Genomic DNA, 26,718 nt, shown 5'->3' with positions numbered 1-26,718 from the left:
TACTGGTTCTGTTATAAATGTACTGTATTTGTATCGGCCCTATAGTGAAAGATACTGGTTCTGTTATAAATGTACTGTATTTGTATAGGCCCTATAGTGAAAGATACTGGTTCTGTTTCGGAATTTGTCGTCTCCCTTCTTTCCACAAAACCATAGGAAATGCTGGATGGTGGGCTCGATAAGAACCCGGCTCGATAAGCCTGGTGGATAAGGTGCTCGTTATTAACCCATTCTGACCTGAGATCAGATTCATACGAGGTTTCCACTAGGACACACACTGGTCTGATTAATCCATTCTGACCTGAGATCAGATTCTAGAAAAATGTCAGTCGTTCTTCAATTTTTCAAAAATAGCAGACCTACAAGCTCGTATCGCGCCACTCGGTGGCGCGATATGAGCTTGTAGATCTGCTATTTTTCAATAGCTAAAGCATAACATGATGCTGACACCAAAATGGGTGCCCGGTCAGAATGGGTTAAAAAACAAGCCCCATCCCTATACTTGTAACACAGAGCGGTACATATCTGGCACACACGTGTACAGCATTTGTGCGTAATGTAATTGCTGTTACTTCATGCTAGCCTTGAGCTATAATCCCTGCAATGAACCTTTTTCTATTTCATGTATCGTCTCTGTCTGGTGGAAAAACCTCATTATGTCTAAAACAGTTACTTTTCAGGATTCAAATGTAAAAATAAATACAAAAAAGTAGCAGATCTACAGCTTGTGGATCTGCCACTTTTGATACTTATGTGTGACGCTGTAGTATGATCAAATCTATAGGGCATTGATTTATGAAAGAAACACTAAACTTTAAGGTTTTCTGTGCCGGAATCCAAACGAAACATCATGTCCCGTCTAGGAAAGTCCAGTCATTGTTTATTTACCGTCACAGACAACGTTGTCTCCTATAGCCGACAGAACTATATCGAGAACTAAATCGATGTCGTTTTTTTCCCAGAGAGGAGTGTAGATAGACGTGTAGAGCGAGAGCAGGAGAGAAACACAACTGTCAAAACAACTCAAATACAGTAATCAAAATATCTAAATGGATATGGTATACATACTGTATATACATACATATAAGTAGTTGCAGGTGTGTATGAGTTTAGAACATTATGCATTGCATGCATGCGTGTACTGTACTGTACATGACGTCTGTTTCTTAACCTTGAGACTAAGGCAAGGCACTGAAAGACAGAAATACAGCAATCTCAGTGGAATAATACCCATGTTGTTTAGAGGTGTATGCATGAAATGCTACAGTTTTGTTTTGTTTTTGGGGTTTTTGCGCCTCCGCCGTGCTGAATGCTTAACCCATTTAGAGCTGAGGACGATTCTACAAATGTCTTCTAAATACTGACAGTTTTCTGAAAACCGTATGTTGAGAACCACTGTATGTGTCAGTGGTTCTCAAACGTTTTCACGTCAAGGAACCCCAAAAATATATGTAATTGGCCGCCGACCCCCATCTGAAAATACTGTACGTAGTTCCAGGGACCCTCCCAGACGCAAAGATTTCAGTTGAAAACGTTCGCTCTGAAAGAATATATATTCAAAGATTTGCGCCACATTTTCACCATTTTTCAAAAAAATAGCAGAACTACGAGTTCATAGTGCCGCGCTATGAGCTTATAGATCTGCTATTGTTCAATAGCTAAAGCATAACAAAATGCTTAAAACACCAAAAAGGGGTTCCCGCCCAGAATGAGGTTTCACAGACATGTCAGACATATCTGACATAACCATAGAAGTTCAGAGTGCCATGTCTCACATGTATGACATTCTGGAGGTGGAAATTGTGTTGAGTTTGAATGTTTCTGTGAAGTACTAGTGTGTGTGTGTGTGTGTGTGTGTGTGTGTGTGTGTGTGTGTGTGTGTGTGTGTGTGTGTGTGTGTGTGTGTGTGTGTGTGTGTGTGTGTGTGTGTGTGTGTGTGTGTGTGTGTGTGTGTGTGTGTGTGTTAATGCGACGTGATTTATACTTCGTTGAACGTCGGTGTCGCGCCCCGATCTGCGCTATGCCTGTGTTTGGGTTAGCGGAGCAAAATAATGGAATTTGCTCTCGTACATGTTTAAGTTCTCACAGGTATACCGGTAGTAATACAAACCTGTGTGCGTGCATGTGCGTGCATGCGAGCGTGCATTTGTGTGTGTGGCGTATGTGTGTGTGTGGCCGTGTGTGTGTGTCCGTGTCCGTGTGTGTGTGTGTGAGAGAGAGAGAGGGAGTGTGTTTTTGTGCATGGGATGCAAGTGAGAGCATCTGTGTGTGTGTGTGTGTGTGTGTGTGTGTGTGTGAGAGAGAGAGAGAGAGACTGAGAGAGAGGGAGTGTGTTTTTGTGCATGGGATGCAAGTGAGAGCATCTGCAAGCAGCATCAACCACAACAACGGGTGCATCGCTCACTGAAAGCTTTCTTATTGATTTTCAATTATTGATCTTTCCGCTTGTGGCATTCCTTTGGTTTGAAATGGAATATCAGCAGAGCCTCCGGGCCAATCAGTGGAAGGACAGCGGTGCGTCCGTGTCTAACTCGCTAATGTCCGAACTCTCCTTCTGAGACTTGCTGACACAGTATGGGTGGACAGTAATGAAGTACACTAGTACTATTGCATGGATTGGAGTTCTCAGTCGCCACGACTGATTTCACTCATTCTGACCGGGAACCCATTTTGGGGTTCACATCATGTTATGCTTTAGCTATTGAAAAATAGCAGATCTACAAGCTCATAGCGCGCCACCGAGTGGCGCGCTACGAGCTTGTAGGTCTGCTATTTTTGAAAAATCGAAGAACGACTGACATTTTTTTAGAATCTGATCTCAGGTCAGAATGGGTTAATCAGACCAGTGTGTGTCCAGTGGAAACCGCGTATGAATCTGATCTCAGGTCAGAATGGGTTAACTCATTTTGGATTCCATATAGAAGCCGGTGTGTTGTGCAACCGAAAATGGCAGATCTACAAGCTCACAACACGTCGCAGCGCGATGTGTTGCGAGCTTGTAAATCTGCCGCTGTTCGCTTAGAATAACTTTATTTGAAGTAGTCAAACTATAGCAAAGCAAATGAGGTAATAATGCCTCGAATCTGGTTTAGAATCACAATACCACCATTAACCCATTGAGACCATGAGGCCGAATCCGATTCTACAAAATGTCTTCTGAATCCTAACCGTTTTCTGAAAAAACTTATGTTTCTGACGTCGTTCTCAAACATTTTCATGTCAACGGAAAATGATATGCCGCCGACCCCCCATCTGTAAATAATATGTTACAGGACCCCCCCCCCCCCCCCTCCAGAAGCAAAGATTCAAGTTGAAAACATTTGCTGTAAAAGATTTGCGCCACATTTTTTCAATATCTAAAGTAGAACATATTGCGTAAAACACCAATGGGTTCCCGTCCTGAATGGGTCATGAGATTTAATTTAGGTTTATTCCATGCCGTTGCTTGAGTACCGTATAGTGTACGTATAAGTAAAAAATTATATTAATTAAAGAAAATGCTTTACTTAAGTGTCTGTATTCTGGATATTGTTCAGATAATCATTCATGGTAATCGAGGCAAAAGTTTGATATCGTTTCTATCGTGCAGGTAAAACTCTTATCTCCTATTCTTTGTGTTATTTCTACCACTAAAACATTCCAGGTGATAAAAATGTGACTAAAAAAACTGAATGAAAACGATTAAAAAAAGACCAATTATTTAACGACCAAAACTAAAATAAAAGATTTGCTGTCAAAATCAACACTGCCCGAAAAGTAAAAGTTTATTTATTTATTTTCCTTTTGGGACACATGAGGTCCATTCCAACCCGACAGCAACGATACTGTATATAATTGTGATATTGATTTTTTACCCATTCTGGGCGGGAACCCGTTTTGGTGTTGGCATTACGTTATGCTTTAGCTATTTAAAAATAGCAGATCTACAAGCTCATAGCGCGCCACCGAGTGGCGCGCTACGAGCTTGTAGGTCTGCTATTTTTGAAAAATCGAAGAACGACTGACATTTTTAGAATCTGATCTCAGGTCATAATGGTTTAATCAGACCAGTGTGTGTGTCCAGTGGAAACCTCGTATGAATCTGATCTCAGGTCAGAATGTGTTAAATCATATCAACCCAGCCCTGCATGGCTTTGTGTGTAAAAAACGGTCAGTCTCACAGACAGAACTCACACTTTGACCATTTGGGATCTCACACACTTTGGGGCCGTAGCGTAATCCTATAATTTGTACGAGAGCCATGGGGATTTGACACGGTGCATTATGCCCCCCCCGGGGCGGGCTATATAGCCTACTGTCAAAGATGATTATTATTCCACAGAAAGTACAGTACTGTACCACCACGGGAACGCGTGCTAGAGGAGGTGGATTTGGGCCGCGCTGCTCGGATCAACGGCATGCAGGGCTCCCTCCCTACCATGTACCATGCTATCATAGCATCACAGAGATGGTCTCCCTCCCATGCTATCATAGCATCACAGAGATGGTCTCCCTCCCATGCTATCATAGCATCACAGAGATGGTCTGTCTCCCATGCTATCATAGCATCACAGAGATGGTCTCCCTCCCATGCTATCATAGCATCACAGAGATGGTCTCCCTCCCATGCTATCATAGCATCACAGAGATGGTCTGTCTCCCATGCTATCATAGCATCACAGAGATGGTCTCCCTCCCATGCTATCATAGCATCACAGAGATGGTCTCCCTCCCATGCTATCATAGCATCACAGAGATGGTCTCCCTCCCATGCTATCATATAGCATCACAGAGATGGTCTCCCTCCCATGCTATCATAGCATCACAGAGATGGTCTGTCTCCCATGCTATCATAGCATCACAGAGATGGTCTCCCTCCCATGCTATCATAGCATCACAGAGATGGTCTGTCTCCCATGCTATCATAGCATCACAGAGATGGTCTCCCTCCCATGCTATCATAGCGTCACAGAGATGGTCTCCCTCCCATGCTATCATATAGCATCACAGAGATGGTCTCCCTCCCATGCTATCATATAGCATCACAGAGATGGTCTCCCTCCCATGCTATCATATAGCATCACAGAGATGGTCTCCCTCCCATGCTATCATATAGCATCACAGAGATGGTCTCCCTCCCATGCTATCATATAGCATCACAGAGATGGTCTCCCTCCCATGCTATCATATAGCATCACAGAGATGGTCTCCCTCCCATGCTATCATAGCATCACAGAGATGGTCTCCCTCCCATGCTATCATAGCATCACAGAGATGGTCTCCCTCCCATGCTATCATAGCATCACAGAGATGGTCTCCCTCCCATGCTATCATAGCATCACAGAGATGGTCTCCCTCCCATGCTACCATAGCATCACAGAGATGGTCTCCCTCCCATGCTATCATAGCATCACAGAGATGGTCTCCCTCCCATGCTATCATAGCATCACAGAGATGGTCTCCCTCCCATGCTATCATAGCATCACAGAGATGGTCTCCCTCCCATGCTATCATAGCATCACAGAGATGGTCTCCCTCCCATGCTATCATAGCATCACAGAGATGGTCTCCCTCCCATGCTATCATAGCATCACAGAGATGGTCTCCCTCCCATGCTATCATAGCATCACAGAGATGGTCTCCCTCCCATGCTATCATAGCACCACAGAGATGGTCTCCCTCCCATGCTATCATAGCATCACAGAGATGGTCTCCCTCCCATGCTATCATAGCATCACAGAGATGGTCTCCCTCCCATGCTATCATAGCATCACAGAGATGGTCTCCCTCCCATGCTATCATAGCACCACAGAGATGGTCTCCCTCCCATGCTATCATAGCATCACAGAGATGGTCTCCCTCCCATGCTATCATAGCATCACAGAGATGGTCTGTCTGGATCAACGGCATGCATGGCTCCCTCCCATGCTATCATAGCATCACAGAGATGGTCTCCCTCCCATGCTATCATAGCATCACAGAGATGGTCTGTCTGGATCAACGGCATGCATGGCTCCCTCCCATGCTATCATAGCATCACAGAGATGGTCTCCCTCCCATGCTATCATAGCATCACAGAGATGGTCTGTCTCGATACTGATTTACTAACCCATATTGACCTGAGATCAGATTCTAAAACATTCTTCTACATCCTGACAGTTTTCTGAAAAAGCTATGTTTCTATGTCAGTCTTTCTTCGATTAAAAAAAAAATAGCAGACCTACAAGCTCGTAGCGCGCCACCGAGTGGCGCGCTACGAGCTTGTAGATCTGCTATTTTTCAATAGCTAAAGCACAGCATAATGCTAACACCAAAAGGGGTTCCCGCCCCAAAATGGGCTAATGAGGTTTTCCCTCTCTCTCTGTATGTGATCACTTCATTATCAGAAGGCCAAAAAACGAACGGGAGATCATATCCTATCAGATGAATGTGTAATGCTTTGTTTGGCTGCTGTGTTATGCCCGGATATATTATACCTCTGCGTTTAAAACTGTTTAAAAATCCATGAGAGAAGATTTATTTTGTAAAAATTATGTCAACTATATAATTATCGTCTCTGTCGGGTAGAAATGTCATGTTTAAAAAAAATAAAAAAAAACTCTTTTCAGCATTCAAATTCTGAAATGGCAAAAGTATAGCTTCAGATCGGTGGCGTTCGTTTTGGAGCTTGTCGATCTGGAAATTATATAAAGAATATACAAAAGATTTGCACCAATTTTTCACGATTTTTAAAAAATGGCAGATCTATAATTTCAAGGATTCCTTGGAATTCAAAGAGTTGATATTGAATCACGTACTGCTCTATGTAAGTGGTGGTTCTCCCTCTACCTTTCCCCGTCTACCCCCCCCTCTCTCTCTCTCTCTCTCTCTCTCTCTCTCCCCCATTTGTTAGCATGCCTTCAGTCTGTGTCACCGACACTAGAATGCAAATCTTAAGATCAGCAGAGTGTGTCCTAGTATAGGCAGGGGCTATTACAATAGCCACAGCAGCAGCCAGGCAATGGAGGCATCGCACGGCACGCACGCACGCACGCACGCACGCACGCACGCACGCACGCACGCACGCACGCTCAGAGCACATACATGATTCATAGCTGCACCAACGTGGTGTGTTGTCGTGTGTTTTGCTGTTGGACGTTGGCCTGCTGCACAATAAAACCACAACTCAGAACAAAATGGTTCCATTTGTACGTGCTCAGAGTCACAGTTGTATTTCAAAAATAATAACAATTAATTATGAATGACCCTATAAAGCACTATATATACCGTATATATAATATATATGCCAAAAAATTGCAGATCTATAAGCTCGCAATGCGTGGTCTTTGCGACACGTCGTTGCCTTGTAGATCGTCTGTATTTGCGACGCCGTGGTTATCGTCATGGTTACCTGCTGGCGGAGCGTGATGGCATGCAGCGTGCACGCTGGATTGCTAGCATGAAGCGTGTTTGTGTGTGTGTGCGCTCCATGTGTGTGCGTGCAGTGCATGCGTGTGTGTGTGTGTGTGTGTGTGTGTGTGTGTGTGTGTGCGTGCAGTGCGTGTGTGTGTGTGTGTGTGTGCGTGCGTGTGTGATAGCCTGATTGCCAGCTCTAGTGGGGCTGTACTGTGCACACAGTCCTCTGTTTGGACAGAGAGGGCATCCAAGGCTAAACAGGAACCCTGTAATGGGATACTGGTGTCAAGATGAGTTAGAGCTTGTCAAAGGCTAATTTGTTAATGTTTGTTTTAGCTGTGAGTGTGTGTGCGTGTGTGTGTGTGTGTGTGTGTGTGTGTGTGTGTGTGTGTGAGTGTGTGTGCGCGTGTGTGAGTGAGCATGCACGTCTTCTGGGGGTTTCTTAAAATGTTCCCCAGAGGTTGCATTGGGCCAGGGGCTCTGAGGACAATCTGTCTCAAGCATTGCCTGTGTAGCCTGCATAAAACACACACACACACACACACACACACACCCCTACGCTCCTCTCTCTAATCCAGCCTCTCTCTCCTCTCTCTCCTCCAACCTCTCTCTCTCTCCTCTCTCTACCCCAGCCTCTCTCTCTCTCCTCTCTCTACCCCAGCCTCTCTCTCTCTCCTCTCTCTCCTCCAGCCTCTCTCTCTCTCTCCTCTCTCTTTCCACAACCTCTCTCTCTCTCCTCTCTCTACCCCAGCCTCTCTCTCTCTCCTCTCTCTCCTCCAGCCTCTCTCTCTCTCTCTCCTCTCTCTACCCCAGCCTCTCTCTCTCTCCTCTCTCTACCCCAGCCTCTCTCTCTCTCCTCTCAGTCCATTCACCTCGTCTTCAGATCTGTGAATGAAGCTCCCCTCACTGTAGTGTCCAGCAGCAGCAGCAGCTCATGAATAATGCAACGTCTCACGTGCACACTGACACGTGCACACTGCCCCGACAGGCTTGTTGTTGTGTGTGTGTGTGTGTGTGTGTGTGTGTGTGTGATTCACTCACTCGGCAGGCTATATATATAGTATATACGATCAGAGACAAAGGCTCTGATCATAACGTGCGATTGGTTTTGCATTAAGCCACAATGTGTTCTCAACTTCTCAAATCCATTGGAATATAGTGCAGACTACCTTTAACCACCCACTCACTGTTCAGGTTGAGGACCCCTAGCTGAGAGAGAACGGTGAAGCAGGGACCCCCACTAGGACTAGACCCCCTAGCCGAGAGAGAACGATGAAGCAGGGACCCCCACTAGGACTAGACCCTACATATTGTATAAAATAAGAGTAGAAGATTAAAGATTTTCTAGTATAAACATATTTTTGCTTGTTTACCTCGCTAAGATTATACGATATAAGTCGCTGATGATCGCTCGCTTCATATTTTGAACGAGAGGCATGTTGAAGTCAGAAATGAAGAGCTTAGTAATATATCCATCTGGTCAAATTAACTTAGGCTTTATAGTTTAGGGTGAGGGGGGAAAATGGCAAAATGCCAGATTTGTAAAATAATTATTCTCCTAAAACTTTGATTCCCTGTACAATTGTATAGTAATAGAAAAGTGTGTGTGCGCGTGTGCATGCAGTGTGTGCGCGGCCTGCGGCTCTGTGAAGCATCCCTTTAATTTTGTACATGACAACCTTCCATATATTTCCACCAGCTTCATTAACCCATTCTGACCTGAGATCAGATTCTAAAAATGTCTTCTACGTCCTGACAGTTTTCTGAAAAAGCTGTTGTTTCTATGTCAGTCGTTCTTCGGGTTTAAAAAAAATAGCAGATCTACAAGCTCGTAGCGCGCCACCGAGTGGCGCGCTACGAGCTCGTAGATCTGCTATTTTTCAATAGCTAAAGCATAGCGTAATGCTAACACCAAAAGGGGTTCCCGCCGAAAATGGATTAATCACTGCTGCTATAGCCAAGGTGTGGGCTCCACACACCGTGTGATTGGCCGGCTCAAACCAACCAATCACAAGGTCTGTGCGGCGGCTCCATACACCGTGTGATTGGCTGGCCGGCTCAACCAAACCACAGGCATAGGATTATAATGTCTGTCCCCACCTACTTTATTACAATTCACTTTTTTCTTATTTTGAGTTTGGGTTTATTTGTGGTCAGGGTATTTCTGAATCACGTGATACTCAAACGGAACTCTGATTGGCTCCCCGACAGTGACACTGTTGTCGTGCTATAATTCCACCCACCGAGTTTGTCGGTGGGCCATTGTTTTCCCCCCCGTTTGGCGATAAAGTCGTCTTTTATATTTTATCTATAAAAAAATAATTGATTTCTAGATAATTAGTAATTACGTATAGTTACGGCATCATTTTAACCAGCACCACTGTGAATCAGTTTGTTATGATTAACGCTGAAACTATAGGAAAGTTATACACGTGTGTAATGTGTTTAGCAATACATCCTTGGATTTCCTTTACAGAAGCTTTTGAGAATTAGAAACATTGAAGGGTATAGGACTGGCAGAGAAGCTGGAAGTACCTTCACTAAAAACGCCAGGACAACAATGCTCCACGCGTCCCAAACTCTTCTCCCTTCTGGCTCCAAAACTATGGAATGCCACTTCCCATTGCAATCAGAACTTCAGACTCACTCTCGATCCTTTACAGGCGAATGCAAAGGCTCAACTTATCTAATTTAGATAGCATTTTTTGTAGACATACCACTCTATAGTGTATACGCATAGTTTCATTATATAGATAATCCTTTAGGTTCTTATAGCTTACATATGATGCATGATGACTATTTTTATGTATTTGATGTATTACCATGTTATGTTCTTACTTACTGTAAATCTCTCCGGATTAAGAGAGTCTGCTAAATGCCTAAATTGTAATAGTCAGAGGGAATTCCAGCATCCATGGAAATGAGAAGGAAGGCTTTGTGTCCAAACACACACATTGCTCTGCATGCTACAGTATATGCTGCCCGTGCCAACTCAATAAAAGTGGCTGCAAGACATTTGCATAATTGCCGGTATTCCATCTGACTTCTATAATAACTTCTCTAGACTGTGTTAAAATAAGTTTGTTTTTTTCTTCAGGGGGTTGAAATGTCCATGGTAAAACCAGGCTAGGGACTGCATAATGTCCATGGTAAAACCAGGCTAGGGACTGCATAATGTCCATGGTAAAACCAGGCTAGGGACTGCATAATGTCCATGGTAAAACCAGGCTAGGGACTGCATAATGTCCATGGTAAAACCAGGCTAGGGACTGCATAATGTCCATGGTAAAACCAGGCTAGGGACTGCATAATGTCCATGGTAAAACCAGGCTAGGGACTGCATAATGTCCATGGTAAAACCAGGCTAGGGACTGCATAATGTCCATGGTAAAACCAGGCTAGGGACTGCATAATGTCCATGGTAAAACCAGGCTAGGGACTGCATAATGTCCATGGTAAAACCAGGCTAGGGACTGCATAATGTCCATGGTAAAACCAGGCTAGGGACTGCATAATGTCCATGGTAAAACCAGGCTAGGGACTGCATAATGTCCATGGTAAAACCAGGCTAGGGACTGCATAATGTCCATGGTAAAACCAGGCTAGGGACTGCATAATATGGTCGTTGTAGGGTGGAAACCAAAAATTAAACTTTTCAGGATTCAAATAATAAAATAGCAAAGAAAAGTAACAGATCGACAAGCTGGCAAGTTCCTTGGACGCGGGGCCAGGGGGAGGCAGTCTTTCCCCTCCATCAGGCGCCCCGGCTGCCCAGGGGGAGGCAGTCTTTCCCCTCCATCAGGCTGCCCAGGGGGAGGCAGTCTTTCCCCTCCATCAGGCGCCCCGGCTGCCCAGGGGGAGGCAGTCTTTCCCCTCCATCAGGCTGGCCAGGGGGAGGCAGTCTTTCCCCTCCATCAGGCTGCCCAGGGGGAGGCAGTCTTTCCCCTCCATCAGGCTGCCCAGGGGGAGGCAGTCTTTCCCCTCCATCAGGCTGCCCAGGGGGAGGCAGTCTTTCCCCTCCATCAGGCTGCCCTGGCTGCCCAGGGGGAGGCAGTCTTTCCCCTCCATCAGGCTGCCCAGGGGGAGGCAGTCTTTCCCCTCCATCAGGCTGCCCAGGGGGAGGCAGTCTTTCCCCTCCATCAGGCGCCCTGGCTGCCCAGGGGGAGGCAGTCTTTCCCCTCCATCAGGCTGCCCAGGGGGAGGCAGTCTTTCCCCTCCATCAGGCTGCCCAGGGGGAGGCAGTCTTTCCCCTCCATCAGGCTGCCCAGGGGGAGGCAGTCTTTCCCCTCCATCGGGCTGCCCAGTGGGAGGCAGTCTTCCCCCTCCATCAGGCTGCCCAGGGGGAGGCAGTCTTTCCCCTCCATCAGGCTGCCCAGGGGGAGGCAGTCTTTCCCCTCCATCAGGCTGCCCAGGGGGAGGCAGTCTTTCCCCTCCATCAGGCTGCCCAGGGGGAGGTAGTCTTTCCCCTCCATCAGGCGCCCTGGCTGCCCAGGGGGAGGCAGTCTTTCCCCTCCATCAGGCGCCCTGGCTGCCCAGGGGGAGGCAGTCTTTCCCCTCCATCAGGCTGCCCAGGGGGAGGCAGTCTTTCCCCTCCATCAGGCGCCCCGGCTGGCCAGGGGGAGGCAGTCTTTCCCCTCCATCAGGCGCCCCGGCTGGCCAGGGGGAGGCAGTCTTTCCCCTCCATCAGGCTGCCCAGGGGGAGGCAGTCTTTCCCCTCCATCAGGCGCCCTGGCTGCCCAGGGGGAGGCAGTCTTTCCCCTCCATCAGGCTGCCCAGGGGGAGGCAGTCTTTCCCCTCCATCAGGCTGCCCAGGGGGAGGCAGTCTTTCCCCTCCATCAGGCGCCCTGGCTGCCCAGGGGGAGGCAGTCTTTCCCCTCCATCAGGCTGCCCAGTGGGAGGCAGTTTAGAGACAGCAGGATTATTTCTGAGGCTACCTTTTCAATGCACAGTTGCCCTTGTTTGGGATGGCGTCCTGTAGCAGGCCTACTTATCAAACTTAACGACGCTACTTGGCAGCAGTGTTGTTTTACGGGGGTTTAGACTAGCGGAGTGGAACCGACATCAATATTCATGAGGCTTTCTTTCTTCGTGTTATGACAGTGTTTATGTATGTGACTAAAGTGTTACTTCTAGAAGTCCACCAGGCCCACAAATAGGGCAGAGCCACACGCTAGTGTACACTGTGAAGTCCTGAGTGTTCCTTCAACTCTGGGAGACGTACATTTGGAACCAAATGGACCCGAAGGTCAATCTCAGAGTTAAATTAACACTGACTGTTTAATAGGCGTGCATGGCATGCCTGCAAGTGCACGATTCAGACAAAGATTCAGACAAATTGAACCATTGTGAAAATGTATACATGAAAATCTGAATTGAATAACTGAATCTGAACTGAGCGGTGAAGAGTGAGTGTGTGTGTGTGTGTGTGTGTGTGTGTGTGTGTGTGTGTGTGTGTGTGTGTGTGTGTGTGTGTGTGTGTGTGTGTGTGTGTGCGCGTGTGCACGCATGCGCGAGTGCGACAGTGGACATACATACCATGGAGACATTCATAGGAACACGCATTGCTGTTCATTGCACTGCTCAAAAACCAGAAAACGCACGCCTGTAATAATGCCGATGACGCATAAACACAGTGTCGATGCGGTGACTGACCTGCCGTTCTCTCTCTCTCTCTCTCTCTGATTGACAGGAAGCGGAGCCCGTCAGCGTCCCGGGACCCCAACCAAGCGTACGACCAAAGGGAGGGGGTCGACCACTCACAGTATGCCCCGGTGGACGGTGGCATGCCCAGATCACCGTCCGACTACGGGGACGGGGACCCGCGCCGGCATCCGCGCGCCGGCCCCCACATGTACGAGGATGCGGCGGGGACAACGCGGGGGCCCTCGGGCTACCGGGGGGAGCGCCGGGGCCCCGGGCCCCGCTGGCACTCCCAGGAGTACCCGCTGGACCAGGACCTAGAGCCCTGCAGTGAGTACGACCTGCAGCGGCAGCGCCAGGACGAGTACCAGACGCGCTACCGCAGCGACCCCAACCTGGCCCGCTACCCGGTCAAGCCGCAGCCCTACGAGGAGCAGATGCGCATGCACGCCGAGGTGGGCCGCGCGCGGCACGAGCGGCGCCACAGCGACGTCTCGCTGGCCTACACGGAGCAGGACGAGCCGGCGCCCATCCGCCTGTCGCGGCAGCACCTCACCGAGCGCCGGCCGCCCATGGCGGGCCAGCGCTCGTACTCCGTGGACCGCTCCTCGCCCGTCATGGGGGGCGGCGGCGGCGGCCACCGGACGTCGAACCACAGCCCGCCCACGCCGCACCGGAGCCCCGTGCTGGACGACCGGGTCCAGCGCGGGCCCCCCGCGGGCCCGCAGCACCACCTGGACCCCAGCTCCGCCGTGCGCAAGACCAAGCGGGAGAAGATGGAGAGCATGCTGCGCAACGACTCGCTCAGCTCGGACCAGTCGGAGTCGGTGCGGCCGCCGCCGCCCAAGCCCCACAAGACCAAGAAGGGCGGCAAGATGCGGCAGGTGTCGCTGAGCAGCTCGGAGGAGGAGCTGGCCACCACGCCCGAGTACACCAGCTGCGAGGACGTGGAGATAGAGAGTGAGTCTGTCAGTGAGAAAGGTAGGAGGGCCCGGCGCCGCAACACTACCTGCTGCTCACTGTTTTACATTGGTTTCATTGATAGGACGTGATGCAGATGACGTGCTGCTTTATCCGCACGGTCAGATCCTCAGCGATCACTCTTTATTTACACTTGACCAAAGTCATTTAATGGATGAATGAACACTGAGGACTGTACTGTGTTGGTATTGCACACATTACTGTAATGTCCAGGTTTTAGTTTTGGTTACTGTATTACACATAGGGAAAAAATTGCCTCACTATGCATTTATGAATACAGACAGTCTTCTTGCCAGGTTAGATATCGCTCTGGTCGGTCAGACACCTTGTATCTCCATTGTTCACCTTTTTATGTTTTTTTTAGTAAATTAATGCCCCATGACTGTGTCACACAAATGTAGCAAAAATAGCCGATCTATGTGTCGGCTATTTTTGTGTCGTGACCGCCCGTAGATCTGCAATGTTTTGCTATACTTTTGAGTGTGTCTGTGGGTTTTATACATAATATGATTAAAACCCACAGGTGGATAGTCATTTTCAATGGTTAAAATATTATTTTAACCAATGAAAACGACTTAAAAGAGCTTGTGACTCAACAATGACTACATCATATCTATTTTCTTTCTTGTTTTTTCCCTTTTTTTTTAAATGAGCGGTTCTGGAGATATGAGGTTTCCACCCGACAGTGACGATAATGTTTGACTCAATCAATAATCAATAATAATTGTGTTTTGTGAAACAACGGATGCAGCTGATCATTTGAATGTAAAATAACCACTATATCTTCTCATTGGACCTGCATAATGTCCCTGTGTGCTGCTGTTGTGTGTGTGTGTGTGTGTGTGTGTGTGTGTGTGTGTGTGTGACTATTGTGTCTCTACATGTACAATTATGGCAATTTATTCCTGCAGCACGACCGGCATTTGAGGAGGACACTTCGGCTCTTATGAGCCAATCAGAAGCATGCATGTCTGTGTGTGTGTGTGTGTGTGTCTGTGTGTGTCTGCGTGTGCGTGCGTCTGCGGCTGTGCGCGTGTGATTGCCCCTGCGTGTGTGCGCAGCACTGCGCACATGTCGCCCTGCAAGTATGACTTGTTGTGTTGACTACTGCTTTAGACTCCACAGAGAGAGAGTGTAGGACATACTAGAAGATTACACAGTGTAGTTTCAGCGTTGTGAAGATGAGCATTGAGTTCTGTCTGGGTCGCCTACATTTGTGCCGCAATACTATCATTACCGACAGGACTACCAAGAACACACACACTGATATTAAGCTTTTAGTGGATTCCAAGTGATTGTGAATGTATCAGTGTCAGTCTCAGTCAGTCCACCGTTTAGATTCGGATGATTTATTTTGTGCATTGTAATAATACATACACATATTAAGCATTTGGTCTCTTTCATAAATTAACGCGCGCGCACGCACACACACACAGCACAACAAACGCTCCGTCAAGTGGTCAGCCAGCCTCCACCACCACCAGGTCCACAGTTGTCCTTAATTAATTACAAATTGATTTAATTGTCAAACCTTGTAAGTATGGAGGCTTTTCCTTTGCCCTCTTGGCCTCTTCTCCCCTGTCTATATGAAGAAGAACTGAGCGCTGCTTGAGAAGATATGATGGTCAGTGATGGTCAGTGATGGTCTGTGGTGGAAGAAGTACTCAGACACTTTTTGAGGGGCGCCAGACCCTGGTCTTTATAGTTCAATGTTTGTTTTGTAAACGCCATTTGACAATGAAGGGAAAACTTACGTCATAATGTGTCATTTACGTCATATTGTCTCTTTATTGTTAATGGCGTTTAATGTTTGTGTTGGCACCGTTTTACCGTTTTACATCACCATTACATCACCTAATCAACATGACTTTAATATATTAGCGCCCCTCACTTCCCGCCCAGAATGGGTTAAACGGGTTTGAAGCTGGGCGGTATAGACTTACTCTGACCTGTATTACATCCATTAGACCGTGCAGGGAACATGGCGTATGTGCATGAACTGTTCCAGTTGACCTTTATACCCAAGCCTGCGGCTTTAAAAGTTCACCACTGGCTCCTATAACTACACAAACCGTGTGCACATGGTGGCACCTGTACCAGTACAGTGACTTTATCTTTTAATGGTTACAAAAGGAAACCACCTCCTATATCCATTTTTCATTTCATTTTATAAATCGATGCTATTGAACAAAAACACTCTAAAAACTCCATTGGTCCCTCAAACTTCACCCCGTATCCCCCTCTCATGCTAGTAATTGACAATATCTAAAGTCACCATACCAACATAGATGAAGCAGTATTGCATTGTGTTAACAATATAAGGTTTCTTAATTTCCTGAAAATTGTATATTTTTCATTTTCCGATTTCTTTTCTCTTTTTGGAGTTTCTTCCCGACAGCAGAGATATATATATATATATATTCTGCTGAATGGGCCGTCATTAGCAATCATACCTTTTATTTTATTGGGTGTGCGTGCCTTTAATACGAAGGACCTCGTTAGAGCGCTCCTTTAAATCACTTTATTAGTGAATAGTAAAGTGAGTGAGCCGTGGAAGGAAGGAAGAAAGGGAGTAAGGCCTGATTTATTTTATACCTGCTTCTGCACGCCTAAAATAGTAGCTATGATTAGCTGCTATTCTAGGCACACCCACACCACAATGGTGTGCAACTAGAACGAAAAGAAGAAAAAAACATGGCATGGATGCACCTGGGACGTATATGAGTGATGTATCCCAAGGTTCTGTGTGTCGTAGCGTCACACCCCTCACTCAGGTGACCCAGCCGGGGGTGATCAAGTACCTGACTCACGTCCCAGTAGCTACCCACGAGCATTAGGGAGAGACCAGGGACACACGATCCGTTGATCCGGAACTACTCTGCCGGGACTGGGAGGTATAGATCAATCTGGCGCGTGGAAGGACTTTAGGCTCTGTGGGGTTGACTCCTGTCCGGGCCCCTCCTGTACGTCTCACCAGGTCCACTCCTGCTTTTAGCAGACTCCCAGCACCAGACACTTTGTGCCTCCCTGGGAACTCCATCTCTACTGTATACCGTTTTATTTATTGTATTATTATTATTTTAATTAGCTTTTAAGCCTCTTAATATAATCTAATTGGACGTGCTCGCCATCTCTCGGTGCACCCATAAGAGAAAGAAAGCGCAGACTAAATCCTTTACAAACGGATGATAACGCCAGCTCAGCGGACACCCGTCAAGGCAGACACAGTCCAGCATGTTGTCTTTTGAGTAAATGTCCATCACTCTCTATGGATAGAATTGTGGTCGGAACGACTCACACAGGCACTTGATACCCTTCTCCTTCTGTAGTCTAAAACCCCACCACCCTCCCCGACACTGTCCAGAAAAATATTACTGTAGGTTAAATTTAATCAACCTACTGTAGCCCCCCCCCACTGCACCAATACACTTACTGTACACATAATATTTTATTTGCTATACTTGTTATGATTATCAACATTTTCGACAGCAATTTATAATAAAATCTTTAACCCTAAAAGTTGAAAATAGCTGATCTGCAGGCTCGATGATCTGTATACTGTATGTCCTACCCAGAGTATAAGAGAAGGCAACATTGTAAGGATACAGGAGCACAGTTTTAACATCTGTTTAACAACCTCAACATTATTTAGACAGCTGATTGCTGATCTATCGATCTATCGATGCAAGCTCACACAACGCAACCCACCGTGGCACGTTGTTCAGAGCGTAGATACCTGATCTGATATTTTCTATTTATTTGTTTGTTTCCTAAAGTTGCTCACATATTTAAATGTTTTTATTTCCACCTACTGTATATTACTTTTTTTTTTATAATTAGTTTAATTATAGGGTCATTGTACGTAGGTCCTATAATGACAAGCCCACAACTGTGCAGCCAGTGGTTAAAGTTGTTAAATAAGAGCGATTTTCTTGATCTGTGAGAGATTTTACTTTGACTCTTTTAAAAGTTCCTGATCATAGATCTTTTTGTTGTGGCTAAAGTTGCGAAGGTCACCTCCTCCCCTCCCTCTCCCTCTCCCTGCCCTCTCTCTCTGCTATCACTATTCATCCAGCCGGTCTACTCTACGGCTGGTGCTAAAACCACTTACTGTACACAGTTATGCCCTGAAATGAAACATTATGGGATGTCCCCAGACAGGGCTGTGCCCTCCGTTGACCCTCTGTAGCCTCCAGGCTGACAACAGTGATTACCCTCTCTGCCTCGCAGCTGCCAGTCCCTTGGCAGCGGACGACAGCAGCAGCCAGCGGCACTCAACCTAATGTGGCCATGATAGTCCAAACAGCTTAACCACTTCAATTATTAACTATTCTCGTTAAAAGTGGGGGGGTTTTTTGTTACAGTTTTTACAGTCAAGCACCTGGCAAAAAGTATAGCAATGCCACTGTTAAAATGGCATGTATAGACACGCACTGTTACTGTTAGTGTTAATGCACTGCTACTGTTAACCCATGTTAACACGTCCAACCTGAGAACCATTCTACAAATGCCTTTTTTTCTGAAAAACCCATGTTTCTATGTGTCTGTGGTTCTCTAGCAGTACCATAAAAATATATGTAATTGGCCGCCGACCCCCGTCTGAAAATATGTCCCTCCCAGAAGCAAGAGTTAAAAAGTTTGCTCTGAAGGATATATATTCATATATTTGCACCACATTTTCAATAATTAAAAAAAATAGCAGACCTACAAGCTCATAGCGCATGAGCTTGTAGATCTGCTATTTTTCAATAGCTAAAGTATAACATAATGCTATAAACACCAAAAGGGGTTCCCGGCCCAGAATGGGCCATAAGTAATGAAAAATGTAACAAAAATGTATTGGAATCAAATAGGGTTTTTAATTGGTTATTGTTTTAATAATCTAAATGTAATTATTAACTGAAGCTGTCAAATAATTCTTGTGTAGTAAAAAATAAATCACACCCATGTGAAGTGAGGGGACCTCTTAAATCATCATACATCCTCTCATTCTGGCCAATCACAATTTGCGTCTTCAATGTTTGTGTGTACACAAATCGTGGACTTATAGGAGGCCGGGCTATAGCGCCCCTTAAAAATACAATATTCGAGGTATAGGAGTTGGAAAAATGAAAATACTGTATTGCCTATACTTTAGTATAAAAGTACTCACCATTGCCGACCACAGACAGAATGCTGATGCGTCACAATCTATGGCTGTGATGAGCTTTTTTCCTGCTCAGTGAAAAAAGCACCACAGCCTCCCGGGAGATCAGGGACGTCATCATAGGTGTGTGTTAACCCATTCTGGACGGGAACCCCTTTAGCTATTGAAAAATAGCAGATCTACAAGCTCAGTGCCGCGCTACGAGCTTGTAGGTCTGCTATTTTTGAAAAATCGTGAAAATGTTGTGCAAATCTTTGAATATATATTATTTCAGAGCGGACGTTTTTAACTCAAATCTGGGAGGGTCCCTGGAACAACATATTTTCAGATGGGGGTCAGCGGCCAAATAATTCTGGATCTCCTTGACATGAAATAGATTGAGAACCACTGACATATAGAAACATGGGTTTTTCAGAAAACTGTCATGATTTGTAAGACATTTGTAGAATCGTCTTCAGGTCTGAATGCGTTAACAGCAACACCCCGGGACATGAAGGGAGAGGAGGGCTGTACCGTACATGCCCTCCACGCTGGCACACACACACACACACACGCCCCCATCCTACCGTACATGCCCTCCACGCTGGCACACACACACACACGCCCCCATCCTACCGTACATGCCCTCCACACACACACACACACGCCCCCATGCACTTGGACAGATATTATGAGGGTTGAGCCAACCAGGGCGGGTACCGTGTCATTAGTCGGAAGGTTAAAAATTACTATCCCTGTATCTCTAACCCTAACCTAAACATAACCGCAAGCACGGGAGCAGTGCATGTTCGCCCAAACCTTAATGCATGTTCGGACTAACGGGACTTGGGATCTATATGGGCAGTTCCCCCAGGGCGTTCGTTCGTTCGTTCGTTCGTTCGTCTCTGTCGGGTGGAAAAGTCCCCAAACTGTTACTTTTCAGGATATCAAATAAAAAAATGACAAAAGTAGCAGATGGACAAGCTTGAAGCGTGCCGCCTCGTGCCTCGTTTCAAGCTCGTATATCTTGTATACGTATCTCTGCTGTCGGGAAGAAACCACCTATCACTCCAAAGTTTCATTTCATTTCTCAGGATATGAAAAATATAAAATTAAGAATTTTGTGAATTTGGTTCCATTTTACGCTCTCAATTGTTACGTTATTGTTAAACGTCAGCATTAATTAGTCTTCACAATTAGAGAATGTAAAATAATTGTTGTTTTTGTCAACACCACTTGCCTGTTAGGGTCTCTCCTATATCAATGGGTTGTTGAGCTATAGTCATATAAGCTCAACAACCAACATCAATACCAAAATCTTATCCAATGTAAACAACATTCTTTAGTTTTGGCTCTGTACGTAAGTGCAAATCTCATCAGATGGTTGTTCCGTGGCTCAAACGCTGAATAAATAATGAGCCTGAAAACCACTGCTCTAGAGTAAAGACTCCTTCTCTCCCACCGCTGCTCTAGAGTAAAGACTCCTTCTCTCCCACCGCTGCTCTAGAGTAAAGACTCCTTCTCTCCCACCGCTGCTCTAGAGTAAAGACTCCTTCTCTCCCACCGCTGCTCTAGAGTAAAGACTCCTTCTCTCCCACCACTGCTCTAGAGTAAAGACTCCTTCTCTCCCACCACTGCTCTAGAGTAAAGACTCCTTCTCTCCCACCACTGCTCTAGAGTAAAGACTCCTTCTCTCCCACCGCTGCTCTAGAGTAAAGACTCCTTCTCTCCCACCGCTGCTCTAGAGTAAAGACTCCTTCTCTCCCACCGCTGGTGGTGGTGCTGGTTTTTCAGCCGAGCAGGAAAGTCATCACGGCCATAAATTTGTGAGCATCAGCAGTCTTTGCGGGGCCCGGCGCGGCTCTGCCGCCCGCCCGCCTGCATGCCGACGCTCCCAGCCAGGCCTCCTCCTCCTCCTCCTCCTCCAAAGTGCTGATTCAGGGCAAAAGGAGGGCGGCAGGCGGCAGCGCCACCAGGCAGAGCTAGTAGTAGTGTGTGTGTATGCGTGTGACTGTGTGTGTGTGTGCGTGTGTGACTGTGTGTGTGTGTGTGTGTGTGTGTGGAGTTCACCTCCCAGCTAGGCTCTCCATCACTTTGACAGCTCAATAAAAAGCAGTGTAAACTATTAATTGGATCATTAATTATTGACGCTGTTTTTACTACAATTCGGAGATGGGGGGGACGGGGGGAGAGAGCGAGGGGAGGGGAGGGGAAAAAGAGGCAGGGGGTGAAACATTGTGTATGTTTTCAACATAGTCGAAGCACCACCATGCTGTTGGGGGGGCGGGGTTAAGTTCAGCCTCTCCAGATGTAGCAATGACACTTATAATAGGCACATATTTGACATTGGGGTACCCCCCCCCCGCTCAAAGTATATAGGGTATATAAAGCAAGAATTTTAGACATATTTATATATAAATAAATGCACATAAAGTGTGCACAAAGACCCGCAAAAACGTCTGCACTTTATGCAATATGAACACTTGTATTAGGCAACGTTTGGGTCAAAGGCCTTCTTCACTAGGCGTCTGCTGAACAGTATATGTAATGTAGCCACACAGCTACTGTATATACATACAGTCCAGTTCTGTACTGTACTGTATGTCTGTTCCTCCCTGGTAACTGTATATATACATACATACACCAGTAAGACGCGGGAAGCGACTGCAGCTCGTATTTTTAAGTTAAGTTATTTTTAAGTTAAGTTTTTAACTTAGCCATAACCATATAAGGAGTCCCCAAAGCAGCTATACGTCCAAATATGGAGTGTGTTGCATCAATCACAAACAAATCACTCAGCTCCATATATGGGCACAAAGGTGGGACACACACACAGACAGACATGATCTGCTAGGTCTCATAGTAAGTGCTCACTGCGTTCGCAATCACTGCGTTCGCAACAATAGATCCAACGCCAATTTGGAGCGTGACAAATCATGACGACAAGCAAAAAAAATTGGGCCGAACAAATAATTATAGAAGAATAAAAGGTCAGGTTACAAACACTTTTTTTTTTAATTATTATTTGTTCGGCCTCAAAATATTGGGTTTGTTGTCATGATTTGTCACTCACGATACGAGTTGGCTTTGTTCAAGGCTTATACAGATCTTTCAATACTTTTTTTAAATGTCTAGGAGTTATTTCCGGGGCCTGAATATAGGGGCTGGACTGTGACGCTAGTCTATAGGTTGGTTATTTACGGCGAAGATATTTAGTGTAGAGGTAAAAAAAAATCACACCGTGTGAATTGAGTGGTGCTAACCAACTCCCTCTCCCTTTTCCCAACCAGGAAAGCAAATGTGTCGTTTTATAGCGTCGTCTATTCATTATTCATATTGTTGTGTACATCTTTTACCAGGCATTATAGAGGAGTTTATTAACCCATTCTGAACGGGAACCCATTTTGGTGTTTGTTGTGCTTTATAGCTATTGAAAAATAGCAGATCTACAAGCTCATAGCGCGCCACCGAGTGGCGCGCTATGAGCTTGTAGGTCTGCTATTTTTGAAAAATCGAAGAACGACTGACATTTTTAGAATCTGATCTCAGGTCAGAAAGAATGGGTTCATCAGACCAGTGTGTGTCCAGTGGAAACCTTGTCCAGTGAATCTGATCTCAGGTCAGAATGGGTTAATGAGAACGTATAGCCGTCGTCACACAATGCCCATCTCCTTTCTCTGTTCCCCTGTTTCCTTCCCCCTTTTTTCTGCCCGCTCGGCACTATTATGAGCCTCATGTCAGGGAATCAATACAGGGGGAAACAGAGGGGGAACGACAGGGCACTAAATCAGTCCTGGGCCCCTCGCTCACGGCCATGAGCCACAACCATTACATCTGGCACGCCCTCTCCTCTCCTCTCCTCTCCTCTCCTCTCCTCTCCTCTCCTCTCCTCTCCTCTCCTCTCCTCTCCTCTCCTCTCCTCTCCTCTCCTCTCCTCTCCTCTGAGTCATCTCTCCTCTCCTCTCCTCTCCTCTCCTCTCCTCTCCTCTCCTCTCCTCTCCTCTCCTCTCCTCTCCTCTCCTCTCCTCTCCTCTCCTCTCCTCTCCTCTCCTCTCCTCTGAGTCATCTCTCCTCTCCTCTCCTCTCCTCTCCTCTCCTCTCCTCTCCTCTCCTCTCCTCTCCTCTCCTCTCCTCTCCTCTCCTCTGAGTCATCTCTCCTCTCCTCTCCTCTCCTCTCCTCCCTGTCCTTTGGTTCATGGCACAACACCTCAGGGCTCTTGTGAGGTTAGAGAGCATGACACCATCCCTGCTTATCCCGACACTACACAACCCATTTCCCCGGCCCAGTCAAGCTGAGTGCACAAACCCTGAGGAGCTGACTGGACACATATGGCCCAAAGATGCATTCTGCCCCTCTTCCCCCCCCCCCCCCCCCCCTCTCTCTCTCTCTCTCTCTCCTCTGATTCACTCAGCTCACATGCAATTACAATTGATGTTCTCTGTGTTCTGGCTTCTCCCTCCTCAGAGTCATATAGAGAGCCGCTGAGGGAAAAATAAATGCTGTGGCTGTTGTAGTGCAGCTAATGGCAGAGTGAGTGCATGGGTATGCAGGGCAACGTTTCCCTTCGTCTGGTCAGCTTTTTAAAGACGCATGTCAGTCAGTGCCTGTGTGTGTCTGTGTCTGTGCGTCCGTGCGTGCGGATAAAGTAATTTGTTGACAGTGACCAGATACCACCGTCAGTCACTGCATGGGAACCTGACCCTTATTGTTGAGGTATAGGTATAGAACAGTCACAGACATCCGCATAACTTATACCTACTGTGTGTGTGCGTGCGTGCGTGCGTGCGTGTGTGTGTGTGTGCGTGCGTGTGTGTGCGTGCGTGAGCGCATGTGCAGAGGAATTTCTAGACATTTACCGGAGGCCACAGGGAACCTGACCCTTATTTCTGAGCTACAATAGAACAGTCACAAACATCCGCATAATCTACTGTACCTACAGTAAATACAGTATACAATATGACGAGGCCCTGCGCTTGCAATGCTGCTTGGGCACTTATGCTAAATGAAATCTAGTTCAGATTCAATGGACTGCCAAAAGTATAAGCGATCTGTCATTATATCTATTAAATGTGTTTTGGAGAGCAGATCAGGAGCTGACTGAATTATGTAATGATTTTTTTTTTTGATCGCGTTAATAATACTCTACCTCAATATCCCAGCCCCAAATGTGGGAGTCTGTACTGTATATACTCTCTGCATGTGCACTCTCTCCATTACATAATTAAACCTACTTTGACACGGCACAATGTCCAAGGACCAAACGAAAGGCTCTGTGGGATTGTCAGAGGCATTTACTTGAGGGTCCTTGCCTTGCAACGCAACACAACGCAGTAGCCTTTGATTATGTAATATAATTTAACTAATAAAACTTGCATTAATGTCCCAGTGTCCCCAATGTCCCAGTTAACCCATTTTGGCCGGGAACCCCTTTTGGTGTTAGCATTATGTTGTGCTTTAGCTATTTAAAAATAGCAGATCTACAAGCTCGTAGCGCGCCACTCGGTGGCGCGCTACGAGCTTGTAGGTCTGCTATTTTTGAAAAATCGATAAGAACGACTGACATTTTTAGAATCTGATCTCAGGTCGGAATGGGTTAATCAGACCAGTGTGTGTCCAGTGGAAACATCGTATGAATCTGATCTCAGGTCAGAATGGGTTAAAGCCTAAAGTTGATTAAAGTAAACCCAAGTGTCTGAATGTGGTTAAACCTCAAGTATCTGTGCCTTTCGTGGCTTACAAAACACACACCAACGAGGCACTTTTTGGAGTGCCTCGTTCTTTTCCACTTTGCGGACTCTTTTTAACTACTGTTTAATAATAATAATAATAATAATAAAACTTTATTTGTATAGCACCTTTCATGACATGAAATGCAGCTCAAAGTGCTTTACAGAAAAATGGAGAATAAAAGAAAAGCAAGGCAACAACATTAAGAACAAGCAGTAATGCAATTCAGTGAGGACATGAATAACAAAAAATAAAAGATCAATTAAAAGCAATGTTGTAGAAGTGGGTCTTGAGCTGAGCTTTAAAAATGTCTACAGAGGCTGCCTGTCGAAGGTACAGTGGGAGCTTGTTCCACGCCAACGGCCCGTAGAAGCAAAAAGCTGCTTCCCCGTATTTTTTAGTTGCCATTTTCTTTTGGCAAAGCGAGCAGGCCAGCAGTGGAAGACCTTAGGGGGCGGTTTGGGACATATTTAGGCAGGCAGTCATGTAGGTAGGAAGGTGCGAGACCATTGAGAGCTTTATAGACAAGTAAAATAATTTTAAAATCAATCCTAAAAACAACCGGAAGCCAGTGCAGTGATGCCAAAACTGATTGAAATATTTATTAACAGTTTGCAGAATTACAGTACATTTCAAGCAACAAACTCAATACAAAGACTGTTAACTGTGAGTGGACAACCCAAATTAAGCATTACACTTGTTTACAAGAGGGTACCACCATGTTCAATTCATCAAAACATTTAGAGACGTATACAAATAGACACTTCTATATAGTTAAAGAACAGGACAGGAATTCACCATAATGAACCCTAGTCTAAAACATGACGCTTCTCCCTGTCTTTTCTTCCTGGCTACTAACTAACCGCGCTCCTGGAAAGCCCCATATGCGGTGGCATCAATAATGTAGTGTTGTTTGCTTTGTTAGGAGGACACAGTTTGCATAACGCAGCACACTGACTACACTCCACCCTTGGCTTCATAGATTTATATATTTATGTATTTAAGGCAATGCACTTTTCATCTAGAGTTAAAACAAGTAACATTTTTTATTACAGACCATGTACTTATTGTAACAAACTATTTCTATTATGGCGGCGTTGCCACATTTACTTTAACACTTGGATGGCCATTGGTGGGACCATATACGTCTTAGCATAGCAGCGAGTACTTGTTCCATTGCTGACTGTATACATATAGACCAGTACTATTTAGACATTTGAATACAGGCCTTTCTGACTACTTCTTCCACCACCGTCGTAGCCTATACAGAAGTTGTATAATCATGAACCCCATCTTTAAAAAGCTCCACCCAGCCGGCCGGTGCACTTTAGATGGAGGTCAGTTAAGGTTGATGTAGCACTGAGCTAAACGCATTAGAGATGTGTGCTTCCTCATCCTGCAAGATCCAGCCTGGATAAGATAGATAGCGGCATGCTAACTTAGTTAGCATGAAGACCCATTTGAAGTTACAGCTCCCGACAAGAAAGGGCCAAGTGCTTAATGCTCTTGTTTTCTGGAAAAAACCCAAAACAAAACCAAAATGAAAGCACTAAGGCGGAGCTTAAGTTGCTACAAAACCTTTTCTGGGTCAGTGCCCACTTGAAACTTGCTCGAGAAGAAGAAGAAAGAATATCAAAGCTCACAATGGTGTGATGCATTGTGAGCTTGCAGATCAGCTATTTTTGCTGCACCAGCCAATTAACCCACCTATAATCTGACCGCATCAGGCCCACCCATCCGACTGCTGGCACTACAATCAACCAGTGTTAACCAGTAGGTTACTTATCAAGACCATGCAATCCAAACACGGAGACACGTGTCCGTTGGTCACGTTGTCCGACTGTTACTAACCCTAAATCTAACACTAACC

The 26,718-nt window shown here is 46.0% G+C and overlaps 1 protein-coding gene across 1 annotated transcript in view; it reads left to right on the top strand.

Annotated features, from left to right (window-relative positions):
* LOC308318956 (regulating synaptic membrane exocytosis protein 2-like) overlaps window positions 1-26,718 on the top strand; it is a gene marked incomplete at both ends in the record, with an annotated part of 267,580 nt that overhangs the window by 118,642 nt on the left and 122,220 nt on the right. The window contains 1 exon segment of the mRNA XM_080768695.1: window positions 13,064-13,995. Coding sequence (XP_080624821.1) covers window positions 13,064-13,995 — 932 coding nt within the window.

This window comes from Protomyctophum bolini (genome assembly GCF_963924005.1).
Source record: "Protomyctophum bolini genome assembly, chromosome: 7".
Classification (NCBI taxonomy): Eukaryota; Metazoa; Chordata; class Actinopteri; order Myctophiformes; family Myctophidae; genus Protomyctophum; species Protomyctophum bolini.
This window is presented reverse-complemented; position numbering and strand designations above follow the sequence as displayed.